Source organism: Stegostoma tigrinum, chromosome 17 (assembly GCF_030684315.1).
Source record: "Stegostoma tigrinum isolate sSteTig4 chromosome 17, sSteTig4.hap1, whole genome shotgun sequence".
Lineage (NCBI taxonomy): Eukaryota > Metazoa > Chordata > Chondrichthyes > Orectolobiformes > Stegostomatidae > Stegostoma > Stegostoma tigrinum.
Window position 1 is genome coordinate 43,031,002 of NC_081370.1, and position 27,456 is coordinate 43,058,457.

General features: G+C 40.9%; 1 protein-coding gene across 1 annotated transcript in view; it reads right to left on the reverse strand.

Moving 5' to 3' along the window:
• LOC125459383 (uncharacterized) overlaps positions 1 to 27,456 on the reverse strand; it is a 131,684-nt gene that overhangs the window by 36,173 nt on the left and 68,055 nt on the right. Inside the window, exon 3 of the mRNA XM_048545789.2 lies at positions 18,828 to 19,085. Coding sequence (XP_048401746.1) covers positions 18,828 to 19,057 — 230 coding nt within the window. The 5' untranslated portion in view covers positions 19,058 to 19,085. The remainder of the gene's footprint in view (positions 1 to 18,827; positions 19,086 to 27,456) is intronic.

A 27,456-nucleotide genomic window follows, 5' to 3' on the forward strand; every position in this document is an offset into this window, starting at 1 on the left:
ATTCTGGGTCAGCAAACATAAGGCTAATTAGTGAATGGAAGTTGGCCTAGACTTTAGATGTTGGTGTCAGTCCCGGAAGCCAGGACCAAATGTTAGGGGTTGTGTCTTCTCCCTATCCATGAGAAAGAGAGGCTATAATGTCCCACCTGCTAGTGGAAATAGGTTTACTTTGTCAGAAGCCTTCCTAATTTTGGACACCTCAGTTAAGACCACCTTTAATTTTCTCTTTAATCTATAGTGTCCCACATCTAAGCGATGTTAACTGATCAAGAGGCTTGCCAGCTGTTCAGACCCAGCAGCACACCAGCAGCAGGGGCCATTACTTGAACTGTAGTTGGTCTTCATTGAGGAGAGATATGGATCAACCGAGAGGGAAAGGCAAGTTGAAGTGAACCTTGCAGGGGTGGGATGGGATCAATGATCAGGGCACTGGGGATGGGCATGGAGTCGTAGTTCAAGTAGGTTCAGTACTTTCTAGTGGAGAATAGCGCTTAATGGGCATATGATGCCTAATCAGAAAAATCCCACCCCTGCCCTTTCTCATCCTGCAGCCAAGATGCCAGAATGTGACTGATGGCCTCATCAAGTGACCTGGGTTTACCCCACTTGTTCTCACATCTCCTGTTCTCAGCCACAGGTGGTAAAATACCACTGCTACTAGGAGAAGGCTCTTCTTTCGCAATCCCTTATCTGTTTCAGGACCTCAATTGTAGAAGAATAGGCAGGCTGCCTAATGCCATACCCCCGCTTGTAAATTCCAAATGGAGATGGGTAGATGATGGGCACATTGGACATGCCATCCCATCCAATTATATCCAACTCCTGCTTGCCTTCTGCTGGAGGTGGAGTTTACATAATTCCAGTCTTGATTCAAATTAGGATGTGCAGTATAGATCAGATGGATAATTGATAATAGGTGAGATCTTTTAGTTTCTGTAAGCAACAATATGGGGTGGGGATGGGGCTGCACAGGTAGGCAGCTCCTTCGTTGCTGATGCTGATGTGTGTTGACAGCACCCCTACCCATCAGACTGGCTTGCCTCACTGTGATACAATGAATTGGCTGAACTCCTGACGCGTGGCTCGTGTATTTGCAGTAAGCAATATTCAAACACAAGGCTCTTACAATGTCGCACATCACACAGATTTTAGAGAATTTCTTAAAATGCTGTCAGGTCAGAGTGTCGGTTATGAATCTGTGGATTAGAACATAGAACATAGAACAGTACAGCACAGAACAGGCCCTTCAGCCCACAATGTTGTGCCGACCATTGATCCTCATGTATGCACCCTCAAATTTCTGTGACCATATGCATGTCCAGCAGTCTCTTAAATGTCCCCACTGGCCTTGCTTCCACAACTGCTGCTGGCAACGCATTGCATGCTCTCACAACTCTCTGTGTAAAGAACCCGCCTCTGACATCCCCTCTATACTTTCCTCCAACCAGCTTAAAATTATTACCCCTCATGTTAGCCTTTTCTGCCCTGGGAAATAGTCTCTGGCTATCAACTCTATCTATGCCTCTCATTATCTTGTATACCTCAATTAGGTCCCCACTCCTCCTCCTTTTCTCCAATGAAAAGAGACCGAGCTCAGTCAACCTCTCTTCATAAGATAAGCCCTCCAGTCCAGGCAGCATCCTGGTAAACCTTCTCTGAACCCTCTCCAAAGCATCCACATTTTTACTATAATAGGGCGACCAGAACTGGACGCAGTATTCCAAGTGCGGTCTAACCAAAGTTTTATAGAGCTGCAACAAGATCTCACGACTCTTAAACTCAATCCCTGGAACCAGCAGGTCTGACAGGACAACATTCCCTCGGTACTGAGCAAGAGTGTACATCTTGTCTCGGTGTGTGCTGGAGTCAGTGGAGCGAGACTTGAACTTCCCACTGAGTGTGGGCATTCCCACACTCAGTGGGAAGTTCAAGTCTCACTCCACTGACTCCAGCACACACCGAGACAAGATGTACACTCTTGCTCAGTACCGAGGGAATGTTGTCCTGTCAGACCTGCTGGTTCCACAGAAGTCTAAAAACTGAGGCCCAGTTTGCTCTCTCCAATGGACATTGTATAGCACACTTTCAAGAAGTCCGAGCTATTCCTAATCCCATGACCAACAGATGCCTATTACACGCCGTTAATCGGAGGTAGTCATTACAGAAATTTGGTGTTTTCTGTAATATTTTAGTGACTGCATGTCAGTTATTTATTTAATGGTAAGTTTTTTTTGAGGCGCGTTGCGGTCGTAAAAACCACCGCATCAATACTACGTTTGCCACATCGCCGGGTCAGTAAGCAAACAGTTAACAGGGAAAGTAGCCCGATTTGATGATCCACTATTGTCAGTGCTCACAACTAACAGAGCTGAACTTCAGCCCTCCTCCTCCTTCTCCGTTCCTCCCTCAGGGACACGACTGCTCATCTCAACTAGGTCACGTCTCTTTTTTGCATCGCTGAAGCGTGTCGTGTGTTGGGTCAATCAAGGAGCAACGTTTATAGCGTCCACGGAGATGTCTGCGACTTGGCTTGCCCCGCCCTCTGAACTCCAGAGGCTCGTGCAAGCGTTTCGTTTCAGTGAACTCCGACGGAGCGCAGTGAGGAGACTGTTACAAAAATAAACCAACAATTTTGCAACTCCAGCTAATAAATTCCACCAAATGTCTTAATTAAGACTAAAGTCCCCGGATGGCATGAATCAACAAACATTTGAGACGCGACAGGCAGCTGTCATACTCCTGTCTTGCAGTCACATTAAATCCCGACTATCTTTTAAAACAAGTTTGTGATATTTTGCAAACATGTTAGGTATTTGTGTAAAATCTCTGCGCATCATCATTCCAATTAAAGCCAGCTATGAAAGAGTGCATCTGTATTTTTTTAAACGAAAATAAAAGCCTCCTGAAAAAACGACGTTGCCTCCCCAGCTCAAACGATATTCAAAAGACTCAATGCAAATAGAGATGAATGGTGCCCCAGCCGCTGAGGTAATTAAAAATGTATTTTCCATCTTTGAGTAATTGAATTGTGTACAATCTGCAAGTTAATGAGGTCATCTTCCCTTACGTACCGACAGGAAACCAGGAATAATTATCTCTCAATTTTCCTTATGTAGCAATTAATTTTAACCATTCTAGTCTGCACCACCCCCACCCCCAGCAACAACCCTCCTCCCTCCTCACTTCCTTGGCCCCCTCAGTCAGAGCGAGGGTAAACCAAATTGACAAGCCGATTGATAGAACAAGAGGCACTGGAACTGCCGAAGCACACAAGGCAATCAAGGGGCTCCAGCTGTTCCTGGCAAAGCATTTCCAGGTGAATGTCGCCTGGGATTTCACATTCTGCCACTCCGGAGGGCACGGGACATGCGGCAGTTGCTGACAGCACATCTGGTGCCAGGTGGGCCCAAGGAGCAGTTGAAAGGGGTGGTGGAGAAAGGGATGGAGAGAGAGTGAAGAGAATAGCTAGCCCTGAATCTTTTTCACTGCAGGCATCATACCAGGGAGACTGGGGGAAAAGATGAAGTGCAATGAGAAATGTACATCCCCTCCCCCAATTTCTGCAGCTATGAAAGTAAAGGGTTAACAACTTCATGTACCATTTTAATAAACTCACGCTGAAGATGTGCTGTATTACAGTCATCCCACTTCTGTTTAAGCCAAAACAACATTTGTTTTAAACAATGGAAATAACTGAACATTTCTGGTAGGTACAATCATCACACCAATCAGCGAAGGGATGTGAGGCTTCTGTCCAAATTATTTATGTTTCACTCACTCTTGGGATGTGGCCAGCAAGGTATCCATCCCGAAATGCCCTTGGGAAGGTGGCTGTGAGCTGCCCTCTTGGCTAAGTGATTTGCTAGGCCATTTCAGAAGGGGGGAAATACTGGGGAATAGGTCAGAGGTGTAGAAATGTCAGAAAGAGAAGACTTTACGAGTGTAAAACATGTTAGTGGAGGCGCATCATGGTAGTTCATTGGAATTTCTGTGAATTTTAATCAATTTCTGCCCTGGCAGTCATGGCATAGGCATTCCAATTCACCTCTGGCCTCTCTATTGCAGATCTGTTGGGTCCCTGAGTACAATACCTAAGAAGGACTAAACTGTCCAAGTTGCCTTACATCAGATGACCTTCAAACTGAGGTCCCATTTGAAATATGCAAGGTACTATTTTGAAGAAGAGCAAGGCATTTTTCCTAGCCTCCTGACTGAAACCTTAACAGATGTCACTAAAATCAAATCATCTTGTCGTTATCACATAGTTTGCACAAACTGGCTGCCAGGTTTCCTACATTTCACTGCAGCCGTTTTCAAGTGCTTCATTGGCACCTGACTGCTACCACCTAGAAGGACAAAGGCGTAAGGGAAAGCTGCCATCTGCAGGTTCCGCTCCAAGTCGATTACCATCCTGCCCTACCTTTGCTCTTACTAGGTCAAAATCGTGGAACTCTCTTCCAAATAATGCTGTGGATGTACTTACATCAGATGGACTGCAACGGCTCAAGAGATGACTCAATACCAACCGCCTCCCGCAAGGATAATATACCAAGAACAAATAAGAAAGAAAATTAGTAAGTTAACTTCAAAAGTCTGCAAAGCACTTTGAAATGTTCTGAGGTTGTAAAAGTAAACTCTTTCCTTTCTGCACATTCAGACATTGCGTCAAGGCAATACTAAAGCTTAGTGATAGTGGGAACTGCAGATGCTGGAGAATCCAAGATAACAAAGTGTGGAGCTAGATGAACACAGCAGGCCAAACAGCATCTCAGGAGCACAAAAGCTGACGTTTCAGGCCTAGACCCTTCATCAGAGAGGGGGATGGGGAGAGGGGACTGGAATAAATAGGGAGAGAGGGAGAGGCGGACTGAAGATGGAGAGAAAACAACATAGATAGAGAGGAGATTATAGGTGAGGAGGTAGGGAGGGGATAGGTCAGTCCAGGGAAGACGGACAGGTCAAGGAGGCGGGATGAGGTGGTAGGTAGGAAATGGAGGTGCGGCTTGAGATGGGAGGAAGGGATGGGTGAGAGGAAGAACAGGTTAGGGAAGCAGAGACAGGCTGGGCTGGTTTTGGGATGCAGTGGGGGGAGGGGACGAGCTGGGCTGGTTTTGTGATGCAGTGGGGGGAGGGGACGAACTGGGCTGGTTTTGGGATGCAGTGGGGGAAGTGGAGATTTTGAAGCTGGTGAAATCCACATTTATACCATTGGGCTGCAGGTTTCCCAAGTGGCATATGAGTTGCTGTTCCTGCAACCTTCGGGTGGCATCATTGTGGCACTGCAGGAGGCCCATGTTGGACATGTTGTCTGAGGAATGGGAGGGGGAGTTGGAATGGTTCGCGACTGGGAGGTGCAGTTGTTTGTTGCGAACTGAGCGGAGGTGTTCTGCAAAGCTGTCCCCAAGCCTCGGCTTGGTTTCCCTAATGTAGAGGAAGCCACACTGGGTACAATGGATACAATATACCACATTGGCAGATGTGCAGGTGAACATCTGCTTGATATGGAAGGTCATCTTGGGGCCTGGGATAGGGGTGAGGGAGGAGGTGTGGGGGCAAGTGTAGCACTTCCTGCGGTTGCAGGGAAAGGTGCCGGGTGTGGTGGGGTTGGAGGGGAGTGTGGAGCGGACAAGGGAGTCGCGGAGAGAATGGTCTCTCCGGAAAGCAGACAAGGGTGGGGATGGAAAAATAGCTTGGGTGGTGGGGTCAGATTGTAGATGGCGGAAGTGTTGGAGGATGATACTTTGTATCTGGAGGTTGGTGAGGTGGTATGTGAGAATGAGGGGGATCCTCTGGGGGCGGGGTGTGAGGGATGTGTTGCAGGAAATGCGGGAGACGCGGTCAAGGGCGTTCTTGACCACTGCGGGGTGAAAGTTGCGGTCCTTGAAAACGTGGACATCTGGGATGTGCGGGAGTGGAATGCCTCATCCTGGGAGCAGATGCGGTGGAGGCGGAGAAATTGGGAATAGGGGATGGAATTTTTGCAGGAGTTTGGGTGCGAGGAGGTGTATTCTAGGTAGCTGTGGGAGTCGGAGGGCTTGAAATGGACATCAGTTACAAGCTGGTTACCTGAGATGGAGACTGAGAGGTCCAGGAAGGTGAGGGATGTGTTGGAGATGGCCCAGGTGAACTTGAAGTTGGGGTGGAAGATGTAAAGCTTGAGTACTAAAGCTTAAATACTAAAGCTTAGTCTTTCATCCACCAGCAGAATCAAATAGCTTCTTGACACCAGTGATCTTGACTCAATGTGTGAACAATAGTAATTTGGCTGGAGTATCATAATAAAGCAGGTTCTTGTGAATTCACATTTCCACAAAGAATGTGGAGCTGGAGAAACATAGTAGGTCAGCAACATCAGAGGGACAGGAATGCTGATGTTTCGGGTCAGGGCTCTTCTTCAGAAATGGGTCCCGACCTGAAACATTAGCTTTCCTGCTCCTCTGATGCTGCCTGGCCTGCTGTGTTCCTCCAGCTCCGCACTGTGTTGTCTCTGACTCCAGCAAGGAGTGTGTTCTGTTGTGTCAGGAAATTGCCCCTCTAATAATGTTAATGAGCCATTATTTTGAGATGCCAATTTTCTCTTCATTTGCTGTTCAATGAATATTGCCAGTTCAACAAGTTCACTCCCCGCATAGGGAAAAAAAAATGACCCAATTTGTTTTGATGCAAAAACCTATTGCAAAATGAGCCTGTGGACAAATACTTAATCTAGGACTGATTGTTGGGAAGCTTGTGATACTCTAACATTGGCAGAATCATATTCTGTTCAGTTGAGATATTCACAACACAAAATGAAACTACCTTCCAGATGCCAGCAAATCTTTCACTTCACCCACCTTCCTTCACATACAAGGGATCATCCTCATCAAAGTCATCATAATCCTCATTTGAGAAAGGCAGCTAATGGTGAGTTTAACTTGAGGGTCATCTCAAGCAAGGGAAGAGTTCGAGAAGAAAAGTCTTTTATAGTAGACTCAGCCAGTGTGGGAATTGAACCCACTCTTTTGGCACCACTCTGCATCGCAAACCAACCAACTGAGCTAACTGACTTCCAGTATCTTACAGCCACCAAATACTTCTTTCCGTCCTCTTTTGTCATTCAAATGGAAATATTCCCACTGCGATAATCTGGTTCAATCCCCAGTCTCAAACCCCATTTCCTTCTTATTGCCCTTTACCATGTAAGTATAGGATTTGCTTTTCCATCAGCTAATGCACCAAACACTCCTCTTATTTGAAATAGTGATTTACTTCCAGTTCTTTCAATTTCATTGAAAGTGGTCTCAATTACATTGGGGAAACCAAATTTGTTTGTGCAGCAGCTCCCACATTAACCTCTATGTTCCCTCTATATTCTTCCCTCTTTCCATTGGGCATGTTGCAGCCTTTCTGGCTCAACATTGAAAACAGCAATTTCAGATCATAACCTCTCACATTTTTCCCACTGCAGCCTTTGGTGATAATTATGTTTTTCAACATTTACACCTCCTCTTGATCCATCTTTTACTTCTTTATATCTCTCATTGTCATGCCCATTTGACTGTAATATTGTCTCCTTTGGGATTAAATTTGAGAAGATTAGAAACATGGAAGAGAAAAAGCTTGGATAGATTTGAACATGACTCAACACTATCAGTTGGCATAAATATAGCCATGGAAGGAGTGTTCCCATTGCTCTCCTGCCACACTATTAACCCAACAACAAATCATAAGAACTGGAAGCTGGAGAAGGTCATGCTTCCCTTTGACAGTGGTCTGCCATTCAGTAGGATGCTATTTCATGTTTTACCTTAACTCCTTTTGCCATTGCATCCTAAATCCCTAATTTGAGATTCCAAAAAATCTGTCATGCTCAATCCTGAAGATAGTCGGCATCTGAACATTCACTTCCCTCTGGATTTGCAGTTAGAAATTTCATCTCATCTCAACTCTAATTGGCTTCCTTAACCTGAGACCATGATTCGTATCTTGAGATTTTAATCAAACATTGAGACCATGATTCTTATCTTGAAGTTTTAATCAAACATTGAGACCATGATTCTTATCTTGAGGTTTTAATCAAACATTGAAACAAATACCCATGAGTTTTTTTAGATCTCCTAAAAATGGTGTTAGACAGGGAATATTCTTAATTCCATCCCTTCAAATATTAACCATAAAATTCAGCACAATTTGAAGTGCAGCTCACAAGCATTGATTTAATATCAACAGATTTCCCATGGCATAGCTCACAAGTAACTCGTAAGTCCAGAAGAAGGCTGATAATTTTTTTTCTCTTTAAAGATTAGCGATCTTTAAAGTCAAATTCAAATACTTCTACATGTGTGTATTTGCTGACGGGCAAATGTAGTAACTAGGCAGCAGATCACTGGGCTCCTCTCTTCCTTATTCTCTAAATCATCTTTTGAGTAGCTATGTGAGCATGAAGCATAAACCATAGGCCGTAGGTACCAATTAACTCAAGGTATTTTACCTCTTCACTGTCAGATCTTGTACTGTAGTGTCAGGGGCTGTGGTCTGTAGGAAGGACAGTGAAACAGTTCTCAAGTTTGACATACCTTAAAGTCATAAGAAGTAGGACCAGAATTAGGCCCTTCAGCTTACCAAGCCTGCACTGTCAATTGATAAGACCATTGTGTTCTCATGTTGGCTTTAAATCTGTTCTTGCCTGTACCCCATAACCCTTAACTCAATTTTCAATCAAAAATTTGCATTGCTTAGTCTTGAAAATATTTGATGTTCTTTGTTAACAAGAATTCCGAAGGATAATGAGCTTCTGAGCCAATAAATCCTTTTCATCTCTGTCTTAAACAGGATAACCGTAATTTGTAAAGTGTGCCCCATAATTCTAGATTCTGTCATTCGATCAAATATCTTCTCAGCACATACCAAACTAAGCTGCCAGAAAGTCTTGTTCCAATAAGACCTTCTCTCATTTTTCTAAACCCCAATGAATATAGACCCAGCCTGCACAACATTTCATCGCAAGACAAACTCTTAAACCTAGTGAACTTTCTCTGAACCATTTCCAAAGCAATCAGAACCCTCCTTAACTAAGGGGATCAACACTATACACAGTATTCCTCCTCATGTATGCCTTAAATGTACGACCCCCTATTCTGAAATTATGCCGTATGGTCCTAAATTCTCCCAGAAGGGGAAACAGCCTTTCTGCGAGTACTCTGTGAGGTACTCTAAGAATCTTGCCTGTTTCACTAAAGTCGCCTCTCATTCTTCTTGTTTCCAATGAGTACTGGTCAAATCTACTCAATATCTCCTCATCTCCTCTAGACTCCCTCCAATGCCAATGTGATAAGGTGGAATTTCTTCTTTCAGAGGGTTGTGAATCTGTGGAATTCTTTACCACAGTGGGCTGTCAAGGCTGGCCTCATTAAGTATATTCAAGGCTGAGATAGACACACTTTTAATCTCTGAGGGTTCAAGGGTTATGGGGAAAGTGTAGGAAAGTGTAGTTAAGGATTATCAGATCTGCCATGCTCTCATATAATGGCAGAGCAGACTCGATGAGCTGAATTGCTTCCTTCTCTTGGATCTTGTGGATGTGTATCTTTCCTTAGATAAGTGGCCCAAAAATGTTTGCATTATTTCAGTTGTAGTCTGATTAATGCCTTGTATAGTATTAGCAAACACCTCACGTTTTTACTCCATTATCTTTGAACAAAAGCCAACATTTAGGGCAGCACAGTGGCTCAGTGGTTAGCACTGCTGCTTCACAACACCAGGGACCTGGGTTTGATCCCAGCCTCAGCGACTGTCTGTGTGGAGTTTGCATATTCTTCCTGTGTCTGCATGGGTTTCCTCCAGGTGCTCCTGTTTCCTCCCACAGTCCAAAGATGTGCAGGTTAAGTGGATTGGCCATGCTGAATTGCCTGTAGGGTTCAGGGATGTGTCGATTATGTGGGATGTGTCTGGTTGGGACGCTGTGAGGTTTGTTGTGGACTTGTTGGGCCGAAGGGCCTGTTTCCAAACTGAAGGGGTTCTATGGTTCTATTCTAGTTGCCTTCATTATTACTCGCTGAACCTGGATGCTAGCTGTTATAATTCCTGGATGAGGACTCTCAAATCCTTCTGTTCTGTAGGTTTCTGAAGTCTTTCTCCATTTAAATAATATTCAGCTTTTATACACTCCTTGCCAACTGCATAGGTTCACATTTCTCCATGTTATATTCCATCTTCCATATTTCTGTTAACTCATTTAACCTATCTATTTTTATCTGTTTGTGTCATCCTCACTCCTTGCTTTCCTACTTATTTTTGTGTCATCCTCAAACTTGCCTGTAGTACATTAACTTTCCTCATCTGATTTATGAATGTATAGTATAAATCACTGTGGCCCCACTGATCCCTTTGGCTCACCACTAGTAACAGGGTGCCATCTAGAAAATGACCCCCTTATCTGAATTCTCCGTCTTCTATTCATTAGCCAATTCTCTATCCATGTTAATACACAACCTCCAATACCATGGATGCTTGTATTATTAAGTAGCCTACATGTGATACCTTATCAAAATATATTCCATCTACTGCTACCCCTTTAACTATCTTGCTTGTTACACCCTCAAAAAATTCCACTAAAATTTGTCAGGTATGGTTTTCACTTCATGAAGCCATGCTGCCTCTGCTTCATCAAATTATGTGCTTCTAAATATTTTGGTCACACATCCTTTATTATTGACTCTAATATTTTCCCAATAACAGATATTGAACAAACTGGCCTATAATTACCTGCTTTTTTGGTTCCCTTCCCTTTTCAAATCTGGATGCTACATAGGCAACTCTTTGGGACATTTCCAGAATCTCAGGATTCCTGGAAGAAATACTTTCAGTGCATCCACTATCTCCGTAGCTATTTCCTTTAATATCCAAGAAAGCATCAGATCAGGCCTGGGGACTCATTGGGCTTTAGCCTCATTCAATTCCCTTGCATTTTTTTCTGTAATAATAGTTATTATATTTATTTCCTCTCCTTCTTTTAGCCCCCTGAATATTAGTAATTTTGAGATGCTATTAGTGACTTCTTTGGTGAAAACAGGACCTACCTCAACAGAAATCAAATCCTAACCATGGGCCAAATGTATCCTCGAGGATTCCTGGGACAAAGTGTCCAGGTAACTCCAGCTGCGGGCACTTTCTATTGATTTAGTTGCTTTGAGCAAAACTGGCCAGCTTCCTGCAAAGACAGTTTCGAACTCTTAGAACAATCATTCCCCAAAGCATATCTTAACCGCAGTTTGTTGCTATGCTAATACTATGACGTTAATGTACTGTGTGGTACTGCAGAATAACAGGATCGAACCAGCCCATCAGAACTTGGCTTGTGCTAAGTCTGTGGTAGACGGCAGGTGGGAAGTTTGTGGGAGAGACATGACCGTCACTGGTCTCAGGTACTAGAATGACCTAATCAGAGCTATGAGCTATCAACAAATAAGCTTCAGGAGAATTAGGCCAAGTATGACACAAATAGCCACGTGGAAATTGTGTGTAAAGCAGCACACATTACAATTGTAGGCAGTATAATCCAGTGCACATCAGTCCCATGCTAAAACTTTGCCCCTACATACACTTCTTGTTAATTATTTCCACTTATTTAGTAATTGCAAAGTAATTACAACATTTTGGAAATGTAGACATACAACAAGAAACTGCGTTTATGTAACACATTCAATGTAGGTAAATGTTCCAAGGCGCTTCACCAGAGCAATTTTGAGAAATTATTTGGCACCAAGCCGCAAATAATGATACTAGACCTGGTGGCCAAGGATTTGGTCAAAGAGGTAAATTTTAGGGAATATCTTAAAGGATAGAGAGAGTAGTGTTGAAGTTTAGGGAGGGCCAGAGCTTAGGGTTTAGGGGGCTGAAGGCACCGCCACCAATAATGGGATGATAAAATTTGTCATATAAACATAAAAGCAAAAGGACAGTGTGTATAAAATGTTAAAACCAGGGGTGAATTGCATATGCTTTCCCTAATACAAATATCCTCAATCCTAAATTCCTCACAGTTCACTATATTCTTTATCCCTATACACACAGCACACAAAAGTAAACAGGTACATGTATTTATATTGATCAATTATTTTACAGTGTAAAAGAGGCAATAAAGAGACAGAAGATGACACAATAATAATAATCTAACTCTCAAAGGACATCTTTTAAACTTGTTCAGGAACTAAAAAAGCCCTAAATGGAATCATTGCGAATGCAGATGTAACTGACAGCATGCTGTCAGACCATGATTTCTGAGAAGAGACATTCATTAGGTCAGTCTTGCTGAGAAACTAGACTGATTGGACATAGATCATTGAAATGCTTGTTCATTAGAATTCCCTCCCCTGAAGTAATTTAATTTCAGTGGAACAGTGGAGTATATTCTGCTATGTTAATGGTGATCTGAATTAAATTACAGCCCCACAGGAGAAACCCAGCTTGAAAGACCCATGACCTTTGCCATGGATTTTTACACTCTGTAAAAATTATTGGTCACGATTTTCCACATATTTCTATGATATTCAATTATGAGAAGGGCTGCACTTCCAATCATTGTCCCTTCTAAGACTTTTTCCTGCATTGGTTCTTTCCAAACTATGTCTGAATTAATTCTCTTGTTACCATTCCAATTTAAATGAAATATGCCCAGAGCAGGCTACAATTACCAGGGTGCTCCACAGTTAATTCTTTGTTGTAAAAAGCATTTATTGCGTCAACAATATGGGAAGAAATTTCCCTGCAGTAATTAAGAATGATGTGCATTCAACCCTGAATTTTCAGGGAAATAATGGCCTGGAAATCCGATTGAGTTTCACTTCATTCTGTAACAATTTATTTGAAAAAGGTACAAGACACAATAAATTTTCCAGATGAGACATAAATGTCTCATTAGTAAAAAGGTTTCAATGCATCTTCACATGCTTTGAGACCAGCTTTGAGCCACTGAATAAAAGCTTGACAGTAAATGCATTACGACAATAGAGACAAGCCACTCTCAGTTTGTAAGCTAACAGTATTTTCTATTCAGAAATGAATCACTAATTTTTCAATGCCCACAGATTCCACCAGAGGCATTACAGCACTTAATCTCCACCCTGTTTTTTTTCCTGCGTGTGCACGCAGTATCAAAGCTGTGAGCCTTGATTCAGTTGAATTCTGAAAGTTCTTGGTTCAAGCACTAGTCTGGAGCATGAACCTAAATGTGGTTTTAAAGGAGTGTTGCAGAATCCAAGTTGTTGTCCTTTTCAGATGAGATGTTAAATATAGGCTCTGTCTTTTCCATTATGTGTGTGTAAAGGGTAATTTGGCATTATTTCAAACAAAAGCAGGGGCATTTTAAAAATTTATTATTGGGACATAGGCATAGGATCCCTAACTTGCCCATGAGAAAGTGATGTCGATTTCCACAGAATTTAGCTATTAAGTAGTGGGAAAAGCTAACACATCCACCTGTTTCCTCCCAATCATCAGTAAAGTAATAGAAGCAATCATTATGCCCATTAAATGACACCTATTCACCAATAACCTGCCCGCTAAAACACAGTCCACCTTCCATCACAGCCATGCAATTGTCGAGTTTGTAACAATGCATTTTGGTGGGAGAGGGTGGGGGCAAAGGGTGTGATATCCTCTGTGGAAGTGCTTTATCTACACTTTCACTGATCCTCTCCCACGATTAAATAATCAATATAATTGAATGAACAATAATCGTTCAAATTTGCAAAATACCCTGCAGTATATTATTGCACTGAACACTGGTAAATACCTGTTTCAATTTTATCCTTTTTTCTTTATTTTGGTCCTTTCCTTTCCACTGAGGGGGTGCTACACTGTCAGAGGAGCTGTATTAGTTTGGGACATTGGCCCAGTGCCCTATTTTCATTCCCAGATGGACATGAGAGATCTCGTGACATTCTTTCAAAAAAAGGCAGTGGAGTTTTCACCAGTGTCCTGGCCAATTTTAACCATCAATCAACATATTAAAAAAATGATAATCTAATCGTGATTACATTGTGAGAGCTTGCTGAGCACAAATTAGCAGTTGCATTTCCTGTCTTACAAATAATTGCTACACATCAAAAGTATTGATTGGGTTGCCCCACAGTCATGAAAGGCAGAGCAAATTCCTTTTGTAACCCATGACTAACCTCTATGTTGAATGATTCTGTGAGCAGCAACTATAAGCAGCTGTTACAAAGAATCATAATTCCTTTGTGAAACAATCATGTCACTGGCTGGGCCAGCATTCATTGCTCATTCATAGTTGCTGTTGAGAATGCTGTCTTCTTGAATTGCTGCGTTCATTTGGTGCAGGTAGACTCACTATGCTAGTCAGCTTTGTCTGTGGGTAGAGTTCACAGGAAGCCATATCCCTCCTTCCAAAGCTCTATTTCGTTGTGGCTGGTTGGCTTGCTGAGCTGGTTTGTTGTTCTGCAAATGTTTCATTACCCTGCTGGGTAACATCATCAGTGCAGCCTCCCACTATGGACAGGATCAATGTCATATACAAGATTCCCTGCAAAGACTGTGACAAACATTACATTGGACAGACAGGAGGGAAATTAACCACAACAGTACACTAACATCAACTGGCAACAAAAAAACACGACCAATTCTCACTCATCTCCATCAAAATGGATAAGAAGAACCACCAAATCAATTATGACAACACCAGGATATTGGGACAGGCAAAGGAGAGACAAACACGGGAATTCATAGAAGCCTGGTACTCCACTAAGAAAACCATCAATAAACACATAGAGCTAGACCCCATATACACTCCATTGCAAAGGAACACCGGAAGCGAGGTAATTCAGCTCAACGGATACCAGAGTTTAAATAAAAGGTGGGAAAACACAACCTCACTTTATTGGAGATAATAAAATGTGAGGCTGGATGAACACAGCAGGCCCAGCAGCATCTCAGGAGCACAAAAGCTGACGTTTCGGGCCTAGACCCTTCATCTAGGCCCGAAACGTCAGCTTTTGTGCTCCTGAGATGCTGCTGGGCCTGCTGTGTTCATCCAGCCTCACATTTTATTATCTTGGATTCTCCAGCATCTGCAGTTCCCATTATCACTCACTTTATTGGAGATTGGACTGATGATGTTACCCGGCAGGGTAATGAAACGTCTGTGGTACAACGAACCAGCTTGGCGAGCCAACCAACCACAACATCCACAACCCGAGCTACAAATCTACTGTAAAACCTTAAAGCTCTATTTTGCCTCCTACTACAGACAACAGTTTAAAACATTACTGTCTTAAGAAGTTCAACTTTCATAACGCAACCCATAACATACCACCATGTTAAAGACAGCTAACTCCCATATTCAATTATTTCTAATAGAAACTCATCCAGTGGAATGACTGGTTAATTGATGAAAATTAAGCAGTTTAATAACTTTATTAGATCCTGTTTGCATGAGTGCAATTGAGTGTCAGTAAATTAAGAAAATATAGATATCAACAAAATATTCACAAAAGGCCAAGTTTCGGGAAATGGGATGATCATGTCTAAGGAAGTGCAATTGAGCAAAGGGGACTTCATCGAGGATGCTGCTATAGTGTTTTCCCACAGTATGGATTGAAGGAAAAACAAAGGCAGAAATGTGATTAAAAATATTTACTTCAAAAATGAAATACTATGGAGAACACTTCCCATCTGTTTTGATGTATCCATTTTAAATTATTTAGTTTGTGGCATGCGGTCATCAGCTACACTTAATGAAAATGAATGCAATAAAAATCAAATAGTAGCATTATTTGTGTTTCTCATCCAAATTCATCAAAATTCTAGAAATAGTGCTGAGGCTGAGAATATCGCAGTCAGTCCATCAAACCACATTCTTCAAATTTCAATAGTTCCTAAAGTTTTGTGTTGCAATCCCACAAACATTGATAAACTTCCTGGAACACCTTGTAATAACTGACATACTCTGAAGGACACCCCATAATAACTGGCATTTACCCAGGGATCCCCTAACAGATGCTGACTCACTCCTGGGACTTCCTGTGAATATGAATGCATACCCAAGGATCCCCTGTAAATACTGACACACTCCCATGGACAGTCTGCAAATATCATCATCACAGAATTCTGTTGAGATCAAAATGAATTGCCTCTATTATTTTGCTTGGATTGTAAAGCACTTAATCCTCTTAATAAAGAAAATTTCCCTACTGCTCAAATTTACTTCTCACAAATTTCCATTTATATGTTTGGTTTGATTTTCTTGGAATATTTTTAAACGATAATCTGAGTGTACCTTACTAATGATATTTATGTGCTTTGACTCAATGAAGTTGTTCCCTGTACTTAAGTACCCCACCTCAAGACTATAATGTTTAATCTTCTCTATTGTCTTTTGACAGATCAGATCTTTACAATAACTTGTACGTGTGTAATGCATTTAATGTAAACAAAATTGAAAACTGCTTCATAGAGGCCAAAGGAGATTGAATGCTAATCCAAAGTGGGAAAGGGCAGGGGAGATGATTAAATGTTTGCTTAAAGCAGTGAATTTTAAGGAGATTCTTTAAAGAAGTGAGTTGACGAAGGGTTTGTTACAAATGTTGAACTTGACAAGCTGGACATGTATATAATCTGCCTTTTAACTGGCTGTACAAAAAATACAGAAAAGGATATCCTGAGGATGTGAAAGCAGTGTGGTGTTATCAATGATAACTTAGTAGAGTCAAAACTTCAGAGATGAATATCAGATTAAAACTTTCTTTTATCACTGGTGGAGATAAAGCAGCTTGGCCTCAGTTCCACATTGTATTTCTGTTAACCTCTTATATAGCAGAGATTTCTAAAGCATCTTTTACAATCACTGGATGTGCATAATGTGTGCACAGCAAGATTTCATAACCAGATTTTGGTGGTTGGTGGTGTTAATTGAATGTATAATATTGTCTAGAGCAAAATAAAATGTGCTTTGCTTTCCTGCCATAACTGGGATCCTGTACTCACTCTGTCAGGCTTCCTCTGGTTGGACATATTTCTGGAAGCTTCATAATTTGACTTTTCATCTCCTGCTGTCCCATCATTGTCTTTATCAATAATATTTTAATAAATACTAGCAAAAACATTCGATGTAAAAGACACATTTTATTTTGCTCCCAGACTTGCTCACAACAGTTTCTAGGTGTTTCATATTAAAAAAAAGGCTGAAAGATATGCACAGGTCTCCAATGCAGTGTTTACCTCCTAATTTGGTTCTAAGTAGCAATCTCACTCAGACAAGCCCAAAGGTAATTAATGTGCAAAATGAATGATTGACACACTGATGCAATCAAGAAATCTATTTTGGCACTGAGCCGCTTTGCGAGGACAGAATCAAGGAACCATTCTGTACCCAATTCAGGATTTTTTGATGAGCAAAAGCTGCAAACCTGACATTCCAACTCAACACCAACTTCTCGCACCTCGATGAGCAGAAAAGGAAAAATCTGTCTTTACTTTCTAGCCCTGTCGATTGGCCTTTAGCCTCTCCTCTTTATTTGCCATGACTTACAAGATTAATCCTTATCTAAAGCATGACTGCAAAAATGTCCTTGCCAATTTGGGCTGTTGATGGTATTTTAAAGTGTGTCTAATTTAACTGACCTATGTGACATTTTTCTTCCAAACATTAATTGGTGTAATGACAGAGAGCATCGACAGAATTCTCATGAACTCAAAACTGATAACTGTTGGATGAACAGAATGATATAGCAAAACTGAGTGAATACAAACCTAAACTTGGTTTAATTAGTACAAATCTTTCAAATTCCCAGCTGATGTTTCCATCATTTCTGAATGGAATTCTTTCAATATTTCTTACATAACAAGTAGAAGGCCATTTATTGACAGCAAATATTATGATTGCTCAGTGATGCTTGGTTCAAAACTCTAAACATTTACAAAGTTACCAAATAAAAAGCACTAATAATTATAGTTTTTGACAGAGCTATATTTTCAACTCAGTCTCAAACAAGATTTTCACATCACTTTCTATTGTTTAACTTTGGGTATAAAATCTCCAATTGACCAACAGTGACCCTGTTTGTTTTGTTAATGACTTCTTATTCAACTGAAGAGCAAATGTTCCACATCTCAGCTGATTTATGAAAGTGGTTGACCCTTAGCACTCCATCTATCTGGAAAATTTTTGGTTTCCCTTCAGTCCTAAAACAGGCACAAAAGAACAAAGAACACAAAAGGGGTCAGCAATGAAAGGGCAGAGGTAAAGTTCACATTAAGGGCAAATTCTGCTGGTGAACCCACTGTCTATCCACTCTGAAGGTCTAAATTTCTATGATGCAAGCTGTTCACAAGAGCAAACCAGACAGCTTGAATCTGGGGCCTCCCATGGAAAGCAGGCTAGGCCCAAGCTAGGCCTTTGCATACCTCCTCCTCAGCCAGACGTTAAGTCAGGTCCCAGCTTTCTGACAGCTGTTTTAAACTCTTCATCATCATCTGAAACAGCAGCATGCATTAAGAGGGTAGTATTCCCTTTACAAAGGTGATAATTAGATAACAAGCTGAGATTAAAGTAATTACAGTTAGACAGCTGGCAAGGCTGTATCGCCATGTTGTAATATTGTTGATCCTTCAGCATCTGGTTCTAATAACAGTACAAGCAAGAATATTTTACATTAATTACACCAAATAATTTATTATAAACACATTTAATTACAACTGATAAGAGATAAACTGTTCAAAAGGAGTAATCCTTCTATGTCACTGATAATAAAGCTTCTATTTTTGTGTCACATTAAAACCTTTACTTCAGCATCATTAGATGGAGCTAAGTGTAAATAACAGGGATTCCATACCTGATAAGATAATGGTTGATTAAAGTGTCGAAGTATCCGTGATACACTATGTTGTTCACATGGCCATACTGATCATTGTCTTGCCAACGGCTCTGAATCGGTAGAAAGTAAGGGTAGGCCTCTTGGAGCCGGTAAGTGTTCTCAAAGTCTGAGGTTTGAGATGTAACAGAATAACGTTTCACAGCAGTGACAAAGGAACGCAGCATGCTGAAGTGTACCAGCAGTCTCATGGTCTGTCTCCTCAGGCAGTGGGACGATCTGAGAAATTAAGATACCAATTATTTGGCTGAAATATTTCTCAATCATTGCATTTTTCTGTCATCTGGATGTTCTTTTTGAGAAGTGGTCACCTTGACTCAATTTGTAACACTGTGAGTCAGATATCCCTGTGTATAAGACTCGTTCTGGACACCTGAGTTGGCAACCAATGCTGCTATTCCAGCCTATATTACTGAGGGAGTGAGCATTGTCGCAGATACCATCTCACAGATGAGACATTACACCAAGGCTATGTCAGTCATCTCATGAGATGTAAAAGGTTCAGAAACATATTTCAAAAGAAAGGTTTCTAGGGGTTTTGGCAAATATTGACCTCAAATCATATCCCTAACAATTATCTAGTTATTTACAGGCGGTCCCCAGATTGCAAATAGGTTCTATTCTTGAGTCTGTTCGCAAGTCAATTTTATGCAAGTCAGTACAAAATGCAGAACAATATAAAGTAACAATACATACATAAAAGAAATGTTTGTATATTGCATCTTTAAAATTACACCCCTATTTGGGATCACGTTTGTAAGTATAAGCATTCATAAGACACACACTCATAAATCCGGAGACCCAGAGAACATTTTGGGGACCGGAGTTTGAATCCCGCCACAACAGATGGTGGAATTTGAATTCAGTAAATATCTGGAATTAAGAGACTAATGATGACCATAAACCCATTGTCAATTGTTGGAAAACCCATCTGGTCCACTAATATCCTTGAGGGAAGGAAACTGCCATCTCTACCTGGTTTGGCCTACATGTGACTCCAGGCCTACAGCAATATGGTTTACTCTTACCTGCTCTCTGGACAATTAGGGATGGGCAATAAATGCTGCTTACCCACTGACGCCCCCATCCCGTGAATGAATAAAGAAAATCAGGGACCCCTGGATAGAATTTCTATTTGTGGAAGCTTGTTTTATGCTAATTGGCTGCGCTATAATTCTACATGACATTTCAAAAGTACTCTTAGTTATATCATGAAATTGTGAAACATGGACATTAAATACTTTTTTTTTCTGATCCTTTAGTTTTCTCAAATTGATCTTGAGCCTGGAAAAGGCATCTCTGCTGAAAAGTAAATTATTTCAGCTGTTCTACACTTACACAGACAGTGAAGCATCATAGGAGGATGCCCACTAGCTGTGGCATCCTTCAGATCAACCAGCTGGATATTATATCTTTTGCAGTTCAGTGCCATTACAAGTTCCCATTCATGTGACAGTAGCCATTGCATCAAAGAGCAATAAGCCTCTAGGCAAAGGCATCAGCCATCCCTGACCCTGATTCAAGTCTTGCTGGAATAATCACAGCTAAAGGTAGCAGGTCTCCTATCCTCCCTGAAGCTCTCAATCACCCTCCCTGACCTAGAAAAGCATTTAGTAGCCCAACACATCAACAACTTGTGCACAAATTTTCCGGTGGTCAACAAATATACCCACTGAACACAATAAACCCATAAAAACTGGAGCATTTAATATTAGTCCATATATCATGGTGGAGATAACCATTATCCTAAATGATTTGTATATATCTATCTGCTTTTAATGTATCTGTTCAAAATACAATATATTTATTATACTTATATTAGATCTATCTAACATAAGCAAGGGAAACCTCATACACAGCAGAAAGGAAACCTCCAAATTGGCCAAAAAAGTAAACAAAATATAAATGTAAGTCATGACAGCAATCTCATCCTTGATCAGAGATTTGTGTATTTAAGACTGACTCCAAAGAACAGCAGAGGAGTTCTCCTGGATGCCTTAACAAGTAAATATTTCCCCAACCATCATTACAAAGAAACTGATTAAATGAATATAAGAAAAAGAAGGTGTAGGCCATTTGACACTTGCAGCATGCTTTGCTGTTTAATAAGATCATATCTAAATTAATTGTGACCTGAAATTCACATTCCCATCTATCATAATAACCTTTCACTCTCCTTGCTTACCAAGAATACACCCACTTCTGACTTAAAAATATTCAAAGACCGTTCTTCCACCGCTTTTTCAGAAAGAAAGCTCCAAAGAATCATGACCCTCTACAAGAATTAATTTCTGCCTATCTGTTTTTTGAATGGGTGATCCTTCATTTTCCTACGTAGCAATCCTGAGTTCTTAATTCTCCCATAATAAGAAACCTCTTTGCTACATCCCTGTCACGATCTCTCAGGATCTTATATGCTTCAATCAAGTTACCTCTGACTCTTCTAAAGTCTAGCACATACAGGCCTACACAGTCTGGCCTTTCCTCCTAAAATAAACTGTCTATTCTGGGTATTAGTCTAGTAAACCTTCTCCCAACTGTTTTCAATACATTTACATCCTTCCTTAAAAAAGGTGACAAATACACACCAATACACATGTGGTCTCCACCAGTGCCATGTATAAACAAAGCATACCTCTCCACTTTCCCCTTGCAATAAATGATAGCTTTCTGTCAACGTTCCTAATTAATTGATGTGGCTATATATTAAGCTGTGAATAATGGGATACTCATTTCCCTCAGCATCTCAGAGTTCTGAAAGCTCCTACCGTTTTGATGTTTCTTTTTTATGAAAGACCACTGTGCACAAAACTGGTTGCCTGGTTTCCCACGTTGTAACAGTGACTGCACTTCAAACATATTACCCTAGCTAATGTACACTGAGATCATCCTGAGCAACTCTTTCGTTCTATATAAAAATAAACGTGGCAGGTAAAAGAAATAAGGCTTACACGACTTTAAATACCACGGTGACGAACAAAAGCTAATCACGACCAACTGGTGAGATCACAAAAAACTTGGACTTGCAGACCCTCAGGTAACTGTTATGCAACATTATTCTGCTAGCCTTCCAATGTGTGCAGTCACTCCTTATTCAAGTTCATATTAAAGTCTCTGTCAGTGGAAATATATGTGCATGCCATTTTATAGTTATAGCAGAATGTAATTTCTGAAGTCTGTTATAAGCTCACTGTGCTATCTAGTCTAAACACCTATTATATTGTTTGTGAAACCCTTATATCTGCTTATTAAGGGCATTGGTCACCTCATGTCACATCATATCTGTTCCTTCTGGGATATAAACTAAAGCGCAGATACAATGTGAGGGAAGATCATTATTGATCTAGTTGCCTATACCTCTTGCTTGTTTCTTTGAAAAATTGACTTTGTTTGCCTCAGATTGAAAGCAACAAGTATACCTTCAAAGAATCTTAGATTGAGAAATTGTAGTTTGAGACAGGTTAGTAGTCCAGTTACAAATTCATAGAACAACTCCTCACTGTTCCTGAATTACACAGAAACTTTTGATAAGTGTTTGAATATTTACATACACTGAGTTTATTATGCTCTGTGTCTTGAAGAATTCAGTAACTGGGGAAAAACAGGAGGTGTTTTTGTTGCTGATCATGTCTGAGGTGTAGGTGGTGGCATGGAAAGCAATGCTATCTCAGTAAGGAGGTGATTTATAGTAAATTGATCCAGGGTATTGTAATGAAATATTTCTGTTGCTAGGGAGAGGCCATGGAATGACGATCCAGGGAACCTGAAGTCAAATCCCACCATGTCAATGTGTAAGTTCAAATGTCATGGAAGTATAAAAAAATACAGTTGGTATATGTGACTCCATCCTATATGACCATCACTGAGTCCTAACTCTCCTCTGAGTGAGCTGCAAATCTGTAAAGGAAGTGCTCACCACCATCATAAGACAAAGATATACAGAAAAGAAATGTTGAATAATAATAAAAGATGAATTTTCTACCTCAATCTCCAATGACTGGCTGAGAGGACCTTGTGAACTAAAGGGTGTGTAGCATTAACGAATATTTCTGTTAATGAGTGTGCGAGAAAATTGTTTCAATGTGCAATCCCCTTGAACTTTCCTGCTGGCTATTTGCATGTGATAATTTACAGGAATTGGGCTGTGCTCAGTCTTGACTTTTGCACGTACACACAGCTTAGAAGGAATGTTGTTGGTTAACTTTACTGATGCCTCCAGAGCAATTTATTTGGTTTACTGCTACTCCATGACATGGCAGGGTAAATCACATTCATTTTGTGAAACTTCCTGACAAAGGTGCGTTACACTGTCGAAGTTAACTGTGCTCCTTCGGCTATTATCTGCTGTGAAGTGTTCACATCTAACCTGAAGGTGTTCATTCACTGAACCAATGACAAAGTTCTCAGGCAGAAATATCCATTATGGAATGGTGATGCTTTGAAACTATTCATTTTGTTTAGCAATTCTTCTATTGAATGTGAAATCCATGTTACTTACCTGCAGAAAGTTTGTGTAATCTGAGTTGATTGCTGTCTGGAAGAGCAACAAGTATCTATCTTGCTTGAGTGCCTTCAGAATCTTTGTTCTGTTTTCACATCTCTTCTGCAGAATGTGACTTGTTTTGTAGCATATCTTGTAACATTCTGCTGACCAATCTCCATTTAAAGTCCCCTGCCCCAAATTTTAGTAGCATTTTGAACATGTAAACACCACTGTGATTGATCAGATTGATCAGTTCTTTTTCCTAGCAAAGATTGGGCTGAAAAATGACCAGTTTGAAGTTGTTAAGATTTTTAAGTAGGTATATAATGGTAGACATAGAGTTAATGTTTCCACAGTGGGGAAGGCCAAAACTGTGGTGCATAAAGATAACCACTAGTAAATCTCATTGGGAGTCAGGACAGACTTATTTACTGAAAATGTGGTTAGAAATAGAACCATTGACTTTGGAAGCCAAGATGCAAATAGAAATTGAGGCAACAAGCATAAATGTTATTTAAGGGGAAGTCAAATAATGATATGAGAGAGAATGCTAACTCCATGGTAACAGGGGTGTGAGAAGATTCACATAGACATTAGCAGCACAGGCAAATTGGTCCAAAAGGCCAAGATTCAGTGTTGCAGAACATTTTGAAGTTTATCCACTATTGTAGGATTTGCATAGCAGCAGCCAGTTTGTAACAAATAACAATACAATGATAACCAGATAATCAAATTTATTGATGTACGTTCATGGATAAATAGCGTCCCAGCCACTGGAGACAACTCTCCTATTCTTTGTTGAATAGTGCCATAGGGTGGAATGTTGTAGGAACCTGACACTGTGAGGTATGGCAAGAACTCTGGGAGAAGTTGGGTTAGGCCTTTCTCAATGTTGGGTGTAGTTCATTGCATTTTCAAACAGAGTTCCAGAGTGCATCCAGATATATGGTGCATTGTTGTGAAAGTTTCTTTTAAATATGATGTTCACATTGTTCATACGTGGTGCAGCAGCTTTTCAGGCCAGGCATTGCTCCCTGGAACATAACATACTGCATGTGAACCAATGGCTGACCTTACAGAGAGATACGAACAGTAAAGGGTACATGCGCAATCAGATTCAGTGACATTCTCAGTATGATTTAGCAAACCCGATACTTTATTTGCTGTGAAATGTCACCCATGCCACAAAGAGGTTTCCTTTGTTCTATATTTCACCGCAGTTCCAAGGTCTGTAACTGGGGTGGAGGAAGTCTGCTGCACACTGGAGCCCATTGGCCTTGGAGGTTTAGTTGGGCAGCCCTAGTGGCATTTGCATGTCAAGGGCCCAGACATGTTGAGAGTGGGCAAATGAGGCAAATAGCCCCGTCTTGGCTTGAACTCCAACAGAGAGAGGGTCACAGACACATTGTAGGCACATAACTGCAGTCTTCTGGATGGTGACTACTGAGTGTGCTGTGGATGGTTCTTCGCCTGATTAAGTGTTTACTGGCACTGTGCTGTCTCTTTGAGAGAACGTTGAGGGCCAGTGATTAGGGCAGTGGAGTGCAGAACTATGTACATATCCACAGTAGTATTATTACCGCTAATCCAGATGATGGAATTTGAATTCAATAAAAATAATCTGGAATTAAGAGTCAAATGATGACCACGAAACCATTTTTGATTGTTGGGGAAAACCCCACCTGGTTCACTGATACCTTTTACGGAAGGAAACTGTTTTCCTTCCCTAGTCTGGCCTACATGTGACTCCAGACCCACTGCAATGTGACTAAATCTTAACTGCCCACTGGACAATTAAGAATGGGCAGTAAATCCTAGCCTAGCCAGTGACATCCTCATACTGTGAATGCATAATAGAAAAGAGCATGAAACTGCTTAAATAGATACACTGCAGCATTTCAAAATTGGCACAAATGCCAGGTATGCTGGTCCATTTCAGATATCCGGTAAGAGGCAAGTTCTTCTGGCTATGGCAAGATGGTAACATTGAACTAGCATTGGCTAAGAGGAGCACTGTGGGGATGTGCCAGGTAGTAAATGGGGCAAGTTTGGGACAAGACAATGGAAAATCTCACTGGACTTTGTAGAAAGAAATCCTCAGTAAAACTTGATGAATTTGGCATTCATGCCAAAATATCAATTAAGTCAGCCAGTTGTGTTAATTGCATACTAATTGTGTTTAATGTGAGTCAGTGGCGGGCATTAACTGGGGATTCTTTCAAGCTGCTACAACATGATACAAAGGGATGTTGGGGTGGAATGGTACAATTGCAAATTCTAGGCCAGAAAATCCAGTTTCAGTTCCAACTGTCTTAAGTGCATAACATAAGATATCTGACCAGGTTGATTAAATTGTTTTGTGCATACAGATACAGACTAAAACTGTGATTCTTGGATTAGGAGATGTATGTTTGCAATGTGTAACTCTAAATAATTATAGAAGTTTGTAAAGATTGGCTTAAGTTCTATCCATCACTAACTGGTTTCCTGATATGGAACAAACTGGACTTTTACTTAGGTTAACATCATAGAATCCTACAGTGTGGAAACAAGCCATTCGGTCCAACAAGTCCACGCCACCCCTCCAAAGAGCAACCCACCCAGACCCATCCCCTACTGCTGATTTCCCCATGTCTAATCCACCTAACCTAAACATTCCTGGGCACTATAGGTAATTTGGCATGACCAATCCACTTAGCCTGCACATTTTTAGACTGTGGGAGGAAACTGACACAGACACAGGGAGAATGTGCAAATTCCACATAGTTGCCCGAGGCTGGAAACAAACCTGGGCCCCTGGTGCTGTGTGGCAGGAGTGCTGACCACTGAGCCACCGTGCTGCCCCAAAAAGATCTCACCTGAACAACAGCATCTCCACACAATCAGAAAGACTAACATTCATGATTTTGTTTAGATCATTTTGATGAAGTTGGAGTTATGGGATATGATTACATTGATCTAAATGCAAATGCAGGAAAGATTAGTAATGCAACATATTTAAGGATACTGGAGAGGAAAAGAGGAGTACAAGTGGGACATTAGATCAGTCTCATTGCCTATCTTAATGCAAATATATCTTTTGTCATGAGATGCTAACTAAAATAGTGCAAATTATATCTTAAAAACCACTTATAAAACATTAGCATTCCTTTTCTAGGTTTCCGTTCTGTAATCTTAACTGGATAATTCACATTCTAAAGGGTAGAAGCAGATGATTATGTCTACTCAGCATTGTTTTGAACTAAATTATTTCCAACCTGGTTAGACCACAGTTGGACTATTGTGTTCAGTTCTGGTTGCCTCGTTATAAGAAGGATGTGTAAGCTTTAGAGAGGATGCAGAGGAGATTTACCAGGGTGCTGCCTGGACTGGAGGGCAGGTATTATGAGGAAAGTTTGATGGAGCTAGAGCTTTTCTCATTGGAGCGAAGAGGTGACTTGATGGAGGTGTCCAAGACGAGAGGCGTAGATAGAGTGGATACTCAGAGACTTTATTCCCAGGGTGGAGATGATTATTACAAGGGAGCATAATTTTAAGGTGATTGGAGGAAGGTAAAGGGGAGATATCAGAGGTAGGCTCTTTATGCACATGGATGATAGTATAATGTGGGGTATGCAGGGTAGTTTGATCTTAGTAGGATAATAGGTTAGCACAACATCATGGGCCGAAGACCCTGTAACGTACTGTATTGTTCGTGTTCTATGTTCAAATCAAAAGTTAAAGGACAACTGGTCCAGTGCATCATGTATGTGTAATACTAATATGTGTCAAAAACAGCAACTTTACTATTTTATTGGATTCTTCATATCACCTAACTTTATAGGTCACAAGACACCTAATAATTTTCTGCTACCTTTTAACTCCTTGTCAACACCAACAACCTTACACGTGAATTAATGCAACTATATGGGATTACTTGGTATAGACAATGAGCTAAAAGGTAGTAAGAAATTGTGTTCTGAGTTAGCAAAAAGTTCCGTATTTAACAAACCTTGATACTGTGTCAAAATATATTTTATCAACATAAGAAGAGAATGACTTACAATCCAACATCACCCACTATGGCACTGAGGATGAGAAGCATTTTCACTATGAGATGAACTTCAT